This window comes from Athene noctua, chromosome 8 (genome assembly GCF_965140245.1).
Source record: "Athene noctua chromosome 8, bAthNoc1.hap1.1, whole genome shotgun sequence".
NCBI classification, from domain to species: Eukaryota; Metazoa; Chordata; class Aves; order Strigiformes; family Strigidae; genus Athene; species Athene noctua.
The window spans coordinates 7003223-7018202 of record NC_134044.1 but is presented as its reverse complement, the minus strand read 5'-3'; the positions used below and the strand labels follow the sequence as shown (position 1 = coordinate 7018202).

General features: G+C 36.8%; 1 protein-coding gene across 5 annotated transcripts in view; it reads left to right on the top strand.

Annotated features, from left to right (window-relative positions):
- The window catches only part of PIK3CB (phosphatidylinositol-4,5-bisphosphate 3-kinase catalytic subunit beta), a 102354-nt gene that overhangs the window by 51328 nt on the left and 36046 nt on the right, over nucleotides 1-14980 (top strand). For all 5 annotated transcript variants that reach the window (XM_074912273.1, XM_074912272.1, XM_074912276.1 and 2 more), the window contains 6 exons: nucleotides 5001-5186; nucleotides 7938-8163; nucleotides 9785-10008; nucleotides 12693-12875; nucleotides 13137-13307; nucleotides 14565-14642. In XM_074912273.1, coding sequence (XP_074768374.1) covers nucleotides 5034-5186; nucleotides 7938-8163; nucleotides 9785-10008; nucleotides 12693-12875; nucleotides 13137-13307; nucleotides 14565-14642 — 1035 coding nt within the window. In that variant the 5' untranslated portion in view covers nucleotides 5001-5033. The remainder of the gene's footprint in view (nucleotides 1-5000; nucleotides 5187-7937; nucleotides 8164-9784; nucleotides 10009-12692; nucleotides 12876-13136; nucleotides 13308-14564; nucleotides 14643-14980) is intronic.

The window sequence follows — 14980 nt, the reverse complement described above, 5'->3', positions numbered from 1 at the left end:
GCTAAGTGTTACCACCACCTTCTTTCTGTTTTCATGCAGCGTGCCTGCTTAGAAAGCTGTTTTGACTGAAAACTAACTTTAAAGAGAAATACCTAAAATCTCAGTTGGATCATTGCTCTGATCTTGCTGACAGAAAGGGCAGTATGATCTTCTGTCAGTTTTAGCCAGTTGTAAAACCACATCTTGAGGCTGTAGTTACCTGAAATGCTCTAACAGTCTGGAGGCTTGCTGCTGCTGAGAAGATCGTGCTTCCATTCATCTCCTTTCAGAGGCTCTGGTACTCCTTAGATGCTTCTGTGGTTTGACTCAACTAGATAATGTGAAAGAAAATGACTCATTGATTCCACCTGGATGATAAGCTGAAACAGTTCATGAGGAGACTTGAGGTGTGCTGCAACAGGTGCAAGGCAGGGGAGCAGAACTGGGCAGCCCGGAGCAGAAGGGAGGCTGTAGCCATTCCTCTCTAGCCAGCAGTGAGCACGGCATTGTGTCACCCAGCTTCACCTGGAGTGTGGAGGCTTACAACCTAGATGTTGACAGCTTGTAGTGATAGTTGTTCCACTTCAGTCTTAATGCTTGGTGCACATACAAGATGTGCTGATTTATAGATAGAAAAATCGCAGGCAGTTGTCTTGGTTTGAGAAATCTTGTAGGGCTTCTTGTTTGTGTACATTAAATAAATAAATAAATATGAATGTTACATTTTCTTTTTCTCATTCTGCAGATGTTCTTCTAAACTGTGTTCCATTTCTTTCCGTTAATCTAAGCAGCTCTTTCAGAACAAATACAAATTGCGTGGTTTTGCGATTAAGAGCGTATGTGTATATACATACAAAGCTGAAATGCGTTAAGTTTAGAGAAAATTTATATTATACATGGGAAGGTTTGAATGCTCTCTGTCAATAGTATGTACTTGTGACTTAGAAAAGCATGTAGTATTGGGCTTTGCTGCTGTTAAATCCAAATAATCATTGATTAGATACTTGAGTGGCCAAGATTAAATACTGTTTTAATTACTTCCTTCTTTTGTGTGAGAAGTTGTTTTTACTGTGACAGTAGGCAAGAATAGCTATGAGGTTGACAGCCTGAAATAGCTTTTTATTATTATTTTGGTTGTTGGTTTTTTCCTTTAGCTGGAAGTTGTTTAAAATGTCTCTGGTGTTATTGCTCCCAGTCCAGATGGCTTTCTGCCTTTGTTTCAGTTACTAGATGTGATATTGTTAGTCACTAGTGCCACCACACATTTTATGGTTTGGCTCATGACTCATGCTCACAGCCGTCTTACGTTGCCAATCCGTATTTATTCTCAGTATAAATACTTGTTCTCTCTTGACCCCTGTGATGTCAGCTACTGGTGGAAATTGGGTGCTGACTGTAAAAGACACTAAGCTGTTTCCTTGAGGAAGGAAATATTAAGTAAGTGCCTGAAAGCAAGAATAGCTTCCCAGCATGCTCAGATTGGTGTGATGATTGCTCTTCTCTTTTTAATTGAAAATTGAAATGGAATTTTAAAAGATTCTGATGTCTGTGTTTGAAGTCTGTAATTACAAACAAGTATCGTAGAAGGACTTTATAACTCTGTGTTGTGGTGTGTAGGTTATAGGGTATGTTAACAGCATTTTTAAGTCTTGCTTCTTTTAGCATTTCAAACTCTTGTTGGTACACTAAAGTGGTTTCAACAATTGCAAATGTTGTGGGAAAACATCCGAAAGAGGATGAAAATAGAAAAGTTCTTATGCCGAATCAAAATAGGAATTATGAGCAAAATAACTACACAGAACAAATTAATGTTTTCCATGCTTCTGTACCTGTTAAAGTAATGCTTTAGAATGGCAATATCACTTTATTTTACCATGCTGACCACAGAAAATAACTGAAAATATACTGTATATGTGTACAAGTATGAAAAAGCTTCAGATGTTTTTTCTGTGACGACTATTCTCAGTTACAACAAAATTGCAGCCAAGATTTTATGGGTAGAAGTAGCTGGATGGAAGAACAGAAATGGTATCCCGTTTACATAGTACTTACCTTGTTAGCAACTAACTTGTTAAAGATATACTGATTGGTAATGAGGAACACTGCATTTTCTCTAGATTTTTTTTTTGGGTAGATGCTGTAATAGAGTAGTCTGTGTTGCATGATGGGATTTCCACACCCACTAATGAGTGAAGGGATAGATTTGTAAATATCTGGTAATTAAGATTAAATAGTTTCATATCTGATTTGTCATTTTCACCAGGCCTGTGCCCGCACCTCCAATTGGTTTGTTGTGATTTTGTGGTGCAGTGTGGTGGATTTTCGGGGGAATGAGGACCTGATGGTGATAAACGTTTTTTGATAATGATGATGATAGGAGCTCCCTAATTGTTGCTTCTATTGAGGAAAAATATTTTTCTTTATGTAGTTATACTTTCTGAAAGTTAGAGGGGTTTTTGTTTGCCTGTAATGAAAATTATACTATATTTTTCATCTAGTACAAGCAAAATACTAAGTGATCCACATGTTTAGTGTGGTAACAAGACAAGTTGGCAACAGTCATGCTTGTGTGGGTCTTCACAACTTTGTGGAGGCTGAATGGAAAGGTTTTGAAATTACCTGGGTCTTGTTATTCAGTGTATTTACATGTCATTTAGAGGTGAGACTTAAGTGTCGTGTCTCATGTCTAAGGCAGCTTTGAACTGGCAAGCTGATAGTAGCACAGCTGCGGTACCAAATAGGTGCTTTGAGTATTTAGGTGGGCTCCATGTGGGTCTGGGACTTGTTATCCCACTGGTGACTGGTAAACTTTAGGAGATTACAGTTATTTCCAGCCAACCCTCTTTCTCTGCTGGAGATACTAATCTCCTGAATTTTTCCAAATATCAGATGAACAAGTTTATATATTTACGGTAACTGGAGGGATAGAAACCAGTACTGAGGAATGAGGCAGAGATGGACTGTGAACATTTTAAAGTGGTGATTTAAATGGTTTAACAATAATGATCAGTAAAAGCACTGGACAGCCCTTCACAATATGTACAAAATACTAATAGCCTATTTGTCAATAAAAAGTTATGCTTCTGTAGTAGTTGATTTTTGTGCTGCTGGCATGTTCTGTTGTCTGTTGTAGGCACATTCATCATTCCCCTGCTTGCTTGCTTATTTATTTATTTCATTGCAAGCTGTCTGTATCAAGCAAGGAATTACGGAGAGACTTTCTGAAGTACTATTTTGTTTTTGTTGTCAATTAAGGATATGACAATGATTTGTTTGATTTAAAAGCCTACCAATTTTAAAGAGTTGAATTTCTGTGAAATATGGGTATCAAACAAAGTTATCTCCTGCATATTGTAACATTTGGAATTAGTAGCTGGTGGTATGACTTTTCCTAAACTAAGATGTTTTATAAAGAAAAAAGCTGACGAGGGAGGGGAACAAAACACCTTTGTTATGACTTAGTTGGTCTCCAGGAGGTTTGTGGTGGGTTCAAATATAGAGCATTATAAAAAGATATCCTGGTTGCTTGTTTGGGGGAAAAAATAGTAATAAAGTGTTTGGGGATTTAAAGCTGTATTCATAAATACATATACACTTGGAAAAATTGCACAGCATGATAATTATCAATAATTCAATGGTATGACCAGTTTAAGCAATCCTGTACTGTATCTTGGTATAACCTTAGTATGTTTAGCACCTGTAGAAAGGACTACCTTTTAAGAACAAATTTTGCCTACAAAGGGGAAAATATTGTGTGTCAAACAGACTTTTTAGCAATGTAGTCAGCAGTAGTGACTGGATTTCAGAAAGCTGTTGTGCTATTTTTTTTTCATTTGCTGATGAACTTGTTTGAACCTGCTCTATAAAGAACAGCAACCGAGTGTATTGGTTATACCCTGCTTTTTCTGCTGGTGCTGTAATAGGTGAAGTACCTTCACTTGAGCAGAACAGGCCTGATTTTAGCAGGGAAGGGATCTAGAAGAGAAGGGAAGGAGTGATAAAATTAGTGGAAAGCTGTAATAGTAGTGAAGTTGCACATTCTGGCTTATATTTTTACAAATGGTGATTTCCCGCATCTTGTGATGTCCAACAGGAATTAGAAAGGTATAGGGGTAACTTGTCTTTATTGGAGAAGTGCTTTACCAACAGCATGTTAACAACACTTCCCATCCATTTGTCAGCTGAAGAGCATTGTCTGGATGAAGAATATGGTAAATACTTCCGTGAATAGTGATTGAGGGGAAAATGCATCTTTAGAGAGTGGTTATCAAAAGATAAGACTCGGAAAGTCAGGAAAAACAAGTGATAGCATTAAGACTAAATAAAAATGTTTTGAAATGGGAAGGACAAGTAATCAGGAAGCCAGTGAGGTGAGTTGAAGTAGATCAAACAAAAGGTTTCCCCCTACCCCACAGTGGATGTCATTTACACAGTGGGTTGAATTCATTGGAGATGATCTTTCAAGGGTGAAAGTAAATTGAGATAAATAACTTTAGAGGAAAATGTCACTTTCTAATAGACTTGAAGAATCTTTTCCTACTATTAATATAGACTTTCAAGTTGAATATGTCACTCTGGCCACATCTGTACATAACTTAACAGGAAATTTTCAAAAACAATTATAAAATAGATCATGTGCCTTTGTGTTAAATACTGCCATGCTTCATCCCAGAAGTTTGCTTTGATTGTATTTTATGTAGGTAGTTTTAGAGAAAATCTAAAATCAATTTCTGCCTTTGCTTTAGCTAACCTCTAATTAGTTAGTTTTGTCTCTTATTACTTTGTCTTAATGAAATAAAACATCTCAACAATAGTGCTTTACCAGGCAAGTGCTTCTGTTATACTAAATGGAATTAATAAGTAAAACTGTGCTTATGTGTTTGCAGTATTGGCACTTGAGACCCCAGACTTGCAAGCTGAGCTGTACAAGCAGGCTTATGTAAACTTTCCAAAGGCTTTAAAATGTGTGTCTAATTATAAAAGGTTAAGTATACTGAATTTTAATTTTCTTTTTCCCCAAGGCCATGTGGTTATGATATTATTGAGATTCCATAATGCCTCCTGCCGTGACAGACAGCCTTGACATCTGGGCAGTGGATTCACAGATTGGTGCTGATGGCTCGATATCTGTGGACTTCTTGTTGCCCACTGGAATCTACATCAACCTGGATGTCCCTCGAGATGCCACCATATCTCATATTAAACAGGTAATACCAAATAGTCAATTAATTTAAAAGTTAACTTATATTTGGAATGAGTGCTGTTTCTGATTTATGTGCCTTTTGGCAAATCAAATAATGAATTTGAGTAGGCATAAAAAAATAATGTATTGAAGGCACACATATAGCAGGTTAATTAGTAAGGATATATATATGTGTCTGGGGGTTTGCAATATTTTGGGGCAGATAGCAAGGTTCGGAGAAATTACTTCTTACGGATGGTTACGCTTCAGCAGAGATTATTCTAATAGCTCTATATTAATACTCTATTGCTACATCTAAACCTTTTTTTAACAGATTGGTAATACACTGTATGTTGTTTTAATATTTCTCCGATTAGTGTGCAAACAGGAGACACTGTGTCTAGTTTGATTTTAATATAGAAGTCACAGATTGCGCTCCTGCTTTTTTTGACTGACACCAAAGATAGATGCTTTAAAAACAATGTATGCTACTTCTTAAAGGTTGTGTACGAGTGCCTTGTTAGGGCATCACTTAAGCGAGGAAATACTCAAATCGACGGGGAGCATGTAAGGAAATAACCACAGATACTAACAATTTACTGACCTTTCATCATTTAATGGCCACGTGAGGGCATTTAGAAAAGGTACTGTGGAATTAGATAGTGGGTGAATTGTAACACCAACTAATCTGCTCCTTAAGCATAATAAACTTCTGACAAAATAAACAACTGTGATTTCTCATTCCATTGCGTTGTCTGGTAAATAAGGATATTGTTTTTCATTTCTATTCAGTCTGACAGTATTCACTTGTTTGTAGAAATTATTTCTTTTGTATCAGTAGTAGCTTCATATAATTTATTGTACTTTTAATTTGAAAGATTCTAGACACTGAAGGTTTTTTCAGGCAGTAGACCACTTAATAGTTTAGTAGAAGTGAGAGTGCTGCTAGAAATTGAAGCGATCCAAGAAATAAGTCTTGTGCTATACTCAAATACTTGAAATCTGACTGGAAAAATGTCATTGTTTTAGTAAGAGTAACCCGGGCAATTACAGGTTAGTTGGTAGGTAAGATAATGGAATAGCTGATAGTAATTTCAACTGATAAAGAATTTGAAAAATATGTGTAAGTGACAACAATAAGGGACTTGAACTAAGCTGTCTGGTTTTCCTGATGGTCGTGACACACTGAAACAGCGTTCTGTAAACAGGTACTGTTGATAATTAGCTGTTTCTCAAAGAAAAGAAATGTTGAGAGTAACTACAGAGGTCTTTCATGGAAATCACTGTATTTGCAAACAAAACAATGATGAAGACTTTGGTGACATACTGGATTAGTAGTTTTAGTCCCACCACATTGCTATGACAAGGCTTCATTTGTGGACCCTTGGATGTATAAATAGAGCATTTGAGAGGAAATATAGGGAGTTTATCTTGTACGTGAAACTGTTAAGATTAAAATAAGAGAAAAGAAAAAAAAATAGCCTATTACTTGAGGGCTGAAGAATTTTTAATTTCTGTAGACATTGGAAGTCAGTTTCAGGGACTTCATGGCTTTTGAAATTTTGCAGTCATTAAGGGATGTAAGTAGCAGTAGCTGGAAGTCGAAGTCAGACAATTTGGGGGAAACAAAAAAGGTACAGTTTTTTAATCATTATAATTAGCTAATGGAGAAAACCACAGAGGCAATAATAGAGTTGATCTTTTGATACTGTTGTTGGAATTTTTGCTCTAAACCAAAGGTAATTGCTGAATTCAACTCTCAATCAACTGAGCAAAATATACTGGAATACATTTCTGGAAGGCAGAATTCATTGTTCAAAGCTATGAAATATATGCAGGTATGTTCAGTTCAGCAAGAGGAGTTTGGTTCAGCTTCAGTTTGAAAAGAGGTTTTTGCCGTTGTGTTATTATCATTCAGTTCCTGTTTCAAAATAAGTTTCAGAAACAAATCCATAAAATGTAAACTTAAAATATCTCACAAAGATTTGAATAGTATTTAGTTTGGGAAAGCTCTATTTAATTCTAAGTTCTGTTTTCTGCTAAGGATTTTATATATTTTATGTATTTGATACATTGGTGTTACTTAAGGTGTAATCTGCTACTTAAGTATTCAGTTCAGTAAAGCATTAGTTAGTGTTCTGTGGGTGACTTGCATGCCTTAGTGGCCTGCCAGTAGTTTAAAAAAAAATTAAAGACAGAAAACAGGATTTTTTTTTTATTCAGGAATTAGTTCCATAGTGGGAACTTGTTTTCTATATATTACAATAATTACAGGAAAAAGTATAGACATGTCTTGAGGGAGAAGGATTTTGATAGGAAGCTGTAGGAATGGATGGAGGAGAGTGACAGTTTGGTGGTCAGTGTCAGGAACGTCTGACTCCAAAACTAGTAAGTGCTTTGTTTCTGTAGTGACAGCTGCGGTCCTGCAACTTCACTGCAAATAGGGCTGTGGTGGGTCAGTCCCAGGGTAAGTGTCAGGATGTGTGTTAGTGCTGCCCTTCTCTCATCACCTCATAGTACTTGTCCCTGTGGTTTTTTTACTGCTGGGGTATTTATGCCCACAAGTTGCTGCTTCAAAATAATATCAAGATAGAGACTACAAACAAGACAAACTAAACATATAAAAGATTTATAGGGATAAAAAGAAACCAAGTTAGCAAACATCTACTCTTATTTTTGGGGGGAACATAAATGAAAATTGATGTTACCGTCAGTGCCACGAGATATGTCCATGGTTTCTTGTTTTGCTTCATGTATTTCTTTATTTTCTTTGCAGCTGTTATGGAAGCAGGCACATGCCTATCCCCTCTTTCACCTCCTCATGGAGATTGACTCCTACATGTTCTCATGTGTGAATCAGACTGCTGTACATGAAGAATTAGAAGATGAAACACGGAGACTTTGTGATGTTAGACCCTTTCTTCCTGTCCTTAAACTAGTGACAAGGAATTGTGATCCAGGAGAAAAATTGGATTCTAAAATCGGTGTCCTTATAGGCAAAGGTAATTACTTTTTTTTTTTTTTTTTTTTTTTTTTTTTTAAATTAGGATAAACTTGGTTTTATAGGAGGGTCTTAATTAGGCAGGTAACAGTGGAAAAATAAAAATTTTTAAAAAACCCCAACCCGTATTTCCTTGACAGAATTCCCTTTTCTCAAACTAATACTGATGTAGTTTAAACGAATTTAAATACTCAAGATGAAACATTTGAAAGTTGTTGAAAGCTACTTTCTGTATTGTATTTTGGCACTGTGTTGTATTGCTGTATCAATCAAGAACAAATTTTGTCTTAGTAGATGAGGGAAAAATCTTTAATATGATTACTAAGTGAAAGAAAGCATAATCCCTGAGAAGTGTTATCATAAGTAGCCTACAGCAAAATGGATACACAGAAGGAACTAGAAATGATTACGGGTTTGTTATACATGGTTTCTGCATTGTTTAACAGTATCGTTCTTGGTTTTGCTCTCAGTTGTGGCACTGATTTTCAGCAAACAATGAAAAGCTATTTTTAAAGATGTCACAGTAACTTGTTCTTGATGTTATTTCAGAATTTTCAGCTTTTAAAGCTACTCTTCTGGTTATACAATCAAGATTGACAGGGTTATGTGAGGTCATACCTCTTGTTTTAAAACAATGGACCATTGTTACTCTTTTATAAAGACTGCAGGTTTTGTTTAGATTTTAGCAGTACACTGTCTGCCTATTTGTTAAAACTGACAATGGAAACAGCCAGTTTAACCGTTCAGACTTACTCTGACAGATTCTGAGATTCACATTCTTTAATTGAGTATTTTGTTTATTATAGCTGTGTAAGGTCCTTCCTTATGCAGCCCCCATTCTGTACCTTAGCAGTGGAAAAAAAGCTTAAACTTAGTGTTCTGTCTCTAAAAGGTGTTCAGTGCTTTGCGTAATTTGGACAATGTCCTTCAAAGGAGAAAAGAAAGAAAGAAACACTTGCAGGCCCTATACTTCCTGAAGTGCTGAAGAATCGTAGCTGTGTGTGCTCTCCACTGCGTATTCTCTCTTTACGTATTTTAGAAAAGGAACTTTACTGATCTTGGATTGGTTGAAATTTCAGTCCTGTCATTTTGACTTGAGTAGAAGATTTTAATCACAAGGAAAATTCAAGAATAAATTTTGTTTACAGTCCCACTATCCTTCTTTTATGACTTTTAAACAAAATTGAAAAAATGGTATAATCTTTGGGATTAAAAAAAACGGTTTGCAGACACTTCCTCCCCTCTGTGGTCTTTATGATACATTCGCTGTGCTTTCTTTGCATTTGTTCTGGTGAGGAGAGACTTAAAACTTTCCAAACTATCTTGAACTCAGGATGATGTTGGCTTTTCCGTTTAGTAGTACCTAGAGAGGTATTGGTTCTTGCTGTTTAAGCTCTCATGCCAGGTTGCGTGGGAAATGAGCAAGTAACTTTGGAAGTCCACTGAAGTACAGGACAATGTAGAACCCAACTCACTTTTGAGCACCTGTTTTAGATGGAATGTCTGAAGAAAACCACTTACATAACCTTAACTTAAAGAGAATAAAGGTTTGATTGTGATGGTAAATAGATGGGTGGTATTTGTACAGGTATGTATCCTTCTGCTTCCTTGAATTCTTTCAGGTCTCCATGAATTCGATGCCTTACAAGATCCTGAAGTGAATGACTTCCGAGCTAAAATGCGGAGAATCAGTGAGGAAAAGATTCAGTCGCTTGTGGGTCTCTCCTGGATGGACTGGTTAAAGCACACCTACCCACCAGAACAGGAGCCTGTTATCCCAGAGAGCTTCCAAGATAAGCTCTATAGTGGAAATCTTGTAGTGGCTGTTCATTTTGATAACTGCCAGGTAGGAATGATTGTTCATCACATTTCATGTATTGATCCTGATCTGAATTAGCATGTGATTGATCAAGGATGTAAATGAAATAGAATACTAACACTGTGATGTTTGCTTTGAAATGCAAATTCTTTCACCAGGATCCTCGACTCTTTCAAGAGAGAACGCAAACCTACAGTTGTGAACTGAACTTCTAAAGTCAAATACAGTTTTGCTTCTAAAGTCAAAATGTACAACTTGTGTATTCTGTATTTCACGTTCACAGAACATAATTCAAAGCAGAATGTAATTCAAAGTTGTCAGGACTTCTTGGCCAACTGTTACTGTGGGGCTTCACTAGCATTGTATTTTAGGCTCAGGGGATGCTGGTGAATTGGGAGGTGCCACATTCACCACCCTTCTCTGGGATTCATTGTTGAACAACTTTGGCGTTGATCTGCTCATTAGGTTGAGTAATAAATTTTTAAAACAGAGGAATTTTTATTCTCTACGCTAGACATGCATATAGATTAAATCACTAGCTGAGACTTAGAGTTAACTTTTTTGTTTTGGCTAACAAATTCATAGTTTATTTTTAAAATAAATTTTAGTTTCCACCTAAAATGATTTTGCTTCATTTTTTTGATGTTGAAGTTGCTGTGATGCTACTTGAGCCCAGCATTCCCATTCATTTTTGTACTATGTTCTTTTGGATAACAGTGAGGAATCATCGCTGTAAATCTTAAAATCTCACAAGTGTTTAAATATATCAGGCTACATTTGTCAATTTTCACCCAGGTGCTAGATACTGATTTTCTAATGATTCAGCTGATTTTATTTGCAAAACCATATTATTTCTGATACTATATCTTTTTAACTTAAAAAGATAATAAGTCCAAAATTGTAAAATCATACCTGACTCTGGAAACACAAAATGCAGAGGTGAATACTAAATTTGGTGGCTGGTAACACTAGCTGATGTTTGTTGCATAAATGTTTTTATGATTAAACCTTTTTCCAGTCCTCTTTGTCTTATTAGATGACTTGTAGTTGTCTAGGACTGAGAATATCTGGGTGTTTGTCCAGCTTTTGATTGAAATATTGTGTATGTATGCGTATGATAACAGCACAAAAGCAGTGGAAAAGTTCATACTGGGGCAGAATGTATTTGCCTGCCACTGTAATAGCTTAGGCTGCTGACATTTCAAATGTTTCAAATGCTTCTGCTGCCAGTTCTGACCTTCAAAGCTATGAACAGTTCAAATTTGAGCTGCTTTTCAGAGCAGTAAACTCTGTTCCAGACTTCACTACTTGCACTGAGTACTAGAATTCTCAGGAGAATTAAATAGGAAGGTATGGGGACCATTGTGTTCTTTCAGTGGGAACGCTGCAAGATTGTGAGCAAAAAATTTTACAATGGTCTTTGTCTAGAGTGTGTGGATGAGCTGTAAAGCTACCCAACTGTCTCTGGAGCAAGTGAAAGAGACCGATCCCCATTTCTGTGACATACTTCCAAATTGTAGCTCCTTACATGTAAGGCAGCAGTTGTAGAGCGCCAGCTTCCTGGGAAGAAAAAGTGTCATTCCTTGTCTACCCACTACCAGTTATGATAGGAGAGGAAAGCTTTCACAGTTTGGCAGCTTTCTGAAGGGGGAAAGCTGTTGTCAACTATGCAGAAACTGAGAAAATACAGAATGAATTTTGCCTGACTATACGGAGTCAGATTTTTCCATTAGGGTAGCTTGGCTCCTTACCAGCAGACTTCTATGTAAATAAAGCACAAGTCAAAAGAATATAAGCCAGACAACACTTCACGTTTGTAAGTAACATGTTTTAGAATGTTTACACCTTCGGGAGTGTGTAAATAAAAAAATATCAGAACAAAATCCCAGAACTTACTGAATCAACCTTGGCAAATAAGTGTGTGCTAAGCATGATGTGGTAGATTAAGGGAGATGAAAGATTTCACAGGAGACCTTTTATATTAGGAACTTTAAATGAATTTAGACTTCTTTCATATATAAAAAAGAATGTTCTTACCTTTACCTTTTTAGAACACACCAAAACCAGTGGTAATTTGGAAATGTGTAGATAGCCTGTAAAGGTTTGATTAAAAATTTTCTTTGAAAATGCAGAGTCTTCCATGTTGTATTCAGAATGCTACAGGTATTGGCTGATAGCCCTGTTTTCTGCGCTCCTTCAAACCAGATGGTCTTTTTATACATAACTCACATTACCAGTTTCTTCTGCTTTATTACTTGAAGCCTTTTTTTCCCTCTGAGTACAATGGTAGCTAGAAAGAGGATAACTTGCTAGTGGCCAGAAAGAAGAAAAATTAACACATCTAGTACTGCTAAATACTTTAAAATATATGCATGATTTATTGTCTCCCTCATTCACTTTCTAAAATACAAGCTTCTAGATCAATATCCTGATCTAGAAGCCTTAAAACACTGCTGAATCAGTGAGGTAAAGCTCTGTGTTCTTAAAAGTACTTCTGATACTATGAAAGTTTGGGAATTGAACACTTTGCAGCTTAGGGTGACTATGGCTCTGATTACATCGAAGATGTAGACATTACCTCTGAATGTTAAATAGGCTGTTTTTAAGAGTGAAGTATTTCTACCTGTTTTATTGTGTATGCTACGATTTAAGCCTTGTACATCTGACTGTGACAAGTTTCATATTCAGTATTCCTGTTTGTGTTTTGCTAGGATGTATTTAGTTTTCAGGTGTCTCCTAACATGAATCCCATCAAGCTGAATGAGCTGGCAATCCGAAAACGTTTGACTATCCATGGAAAAGAAGATGAGGAAGTTGATCCTGCTGACTATGTGCTGCAAGTTAGTGGCAAGCTTGAATATGTTTTTGGTGATCACCCGTTAATTCAGTTTCAGGTACATAAAGCTCTTTGGAACTTACCGTAACAGCGCTCTGGTGCCTTGGCCAAAATTTGACCTTTCTTCCCGTGCCGTTGGATGGTCAGCTATGCTGAACAGTAATACACTTCCTCTTCATGTCTGCAGCCCTCTCCAATTGTAAAATACATGTGCACCATTTCCTTTGTATCTTTGTAATATATTGTTTGTTTCTTTGATTGAAAGTTGCTGTAGAAGCAGTCTGCTAGCTGATAACAACTGTTTTCTGTGGGCTTTTAGTATATACGCAACTGTGTGATGAACAGGACCCTTCCCCAGCTGACTCTAGTTGAGTGTTGCACCATAAAGAAAATGTGTGAGCAGGAGATGATTGCTATAGAAGCTGCCATAAACCGAAAATCATCCAACCTTCCTCTTCCTCTGCCACCAAAAAAAACAAGAACAACAACTGTAAGTTGATACGGAGCATATCTAACACCTGAAAGGAACAGTGACTTGTGGAATATAAATCACAATGCCTGGGATTTGTGCTACTGCTATTTTCCGGTGTAGGTCTTGTAGTTTTTGACATCTCTGGGCAATTTCAATTCGAGCTGAGCTTTTGCTTTTCTAACTGTATCTCTGCATGTCCTGGAAATGCCCTTGTAGTTTTCAATGGGTGTTCATCCACTTTTCCATCTCGAGTGTCTTTGTTTTGAGCAGACTCAGAAGCTTGCAGTTAATCTGAAAGGGTCTCTTGCTCAATCTATTTCCCTTATCTTGGAAGAGGATGGACTGTTCTTGTGCTTCCAGGAGAGTGTTTTTGAAAAAATCCCAATACTCACTGTCTCCTTTATCCTCTGTGGAAGCTTCCCACGGAACCATTCCCAATTGAGTTCTGAGTGAGCTGAAGTTTGCTCTTAAATCTAAAACCTTTGTCTTAGTACTAACCTTCAATGTGCTGAGCAGGATTCCAAACTCCATAATATTGTGATGACTGCAGCCAAGGCTATCAGTAACCCAGATATTACAAAGCAGGTTATCTTGGTTTTTGAATAGCAAGTCCAGCAGTGCCTCATTCCTGCTTGGCACATCTAATGTTGGTATGAGGAAGCAGTCCTCTAACAACAAATGTCTGGGTTGTGGAAGTCACCCATAAGAACTAGGTTCTGTTGACTCGAAGCTTGCTTAATGACCCAATTACTGATTTGTTTGCCTTATCATCTTGGTTTGGAGGTTGGTAGCAGATGACTACTGTAAGATCCCCCATGGAGATGATCCCTCTGATCTTGACCCAGAGGCATTTAGTAGGGTTTTTGCAATTGCCATAGTTGACTTCTATACATTCAAGGGTCTCCTTAACATAGAGTGTGACTCTTCTACCTCTTTTTCCCTGCCTGTCTTTATGAAACAGTTTATAGCCATCCATTGGAATCTTCCAGTCATCTGAGTTGTCCCACCACGTGTCAGTTACTCCTATGATATCATAACTTTCTGACTGGGCATGGAGCTCCACTTCCTCCTCTTTGTTCCCCAGGCTGTGTGCATTTTCTCCCCCCCACCCCCGTTTCAACTGAGTGCTTTTCTAACTTTTTTTTCCCTTTAGGGCAAATGCATCTTTTTTTAGTTTGCATTTATGACTTTTCCTTAAAATGCTTAGCTTATAAAATAAATCTCAAGATGTTCCATTGATTAAGAATGAACTTGTATCTTTGTTTCCCTTCTCAGAGTGTATGGGATATTTCCAACCCTTTCAAGATTATTCTGTTAAAGGGTAATAAACTAAATACAGAAGAAAATGCCAAAGTAAGTAGCTATACTTAGTATCAGAAGACATTCTGTTCATTATTTTAATGATTTTCAATGTTTAGTGAACTCGGAGTCATACAGATTTCAATTCAGCAGAAGTATAAGCATTTTTAGTTATTCCTATGTATATTGGTAGTATTGGTTAAAATCTGGCTTTATTGCTAACATATTGCTTTGTTGTCTGAAGTTGGAGATGTATATTAGAACATTATTGATAATTGTGGATGATATCGCACAAATGTTTATATGGTACTTGATTTTAAGATGATATCTATAAATTACTGATACTGGTGTGAAATCAGTTTATTCAGAGTTAACTATCAAACATCTGACAT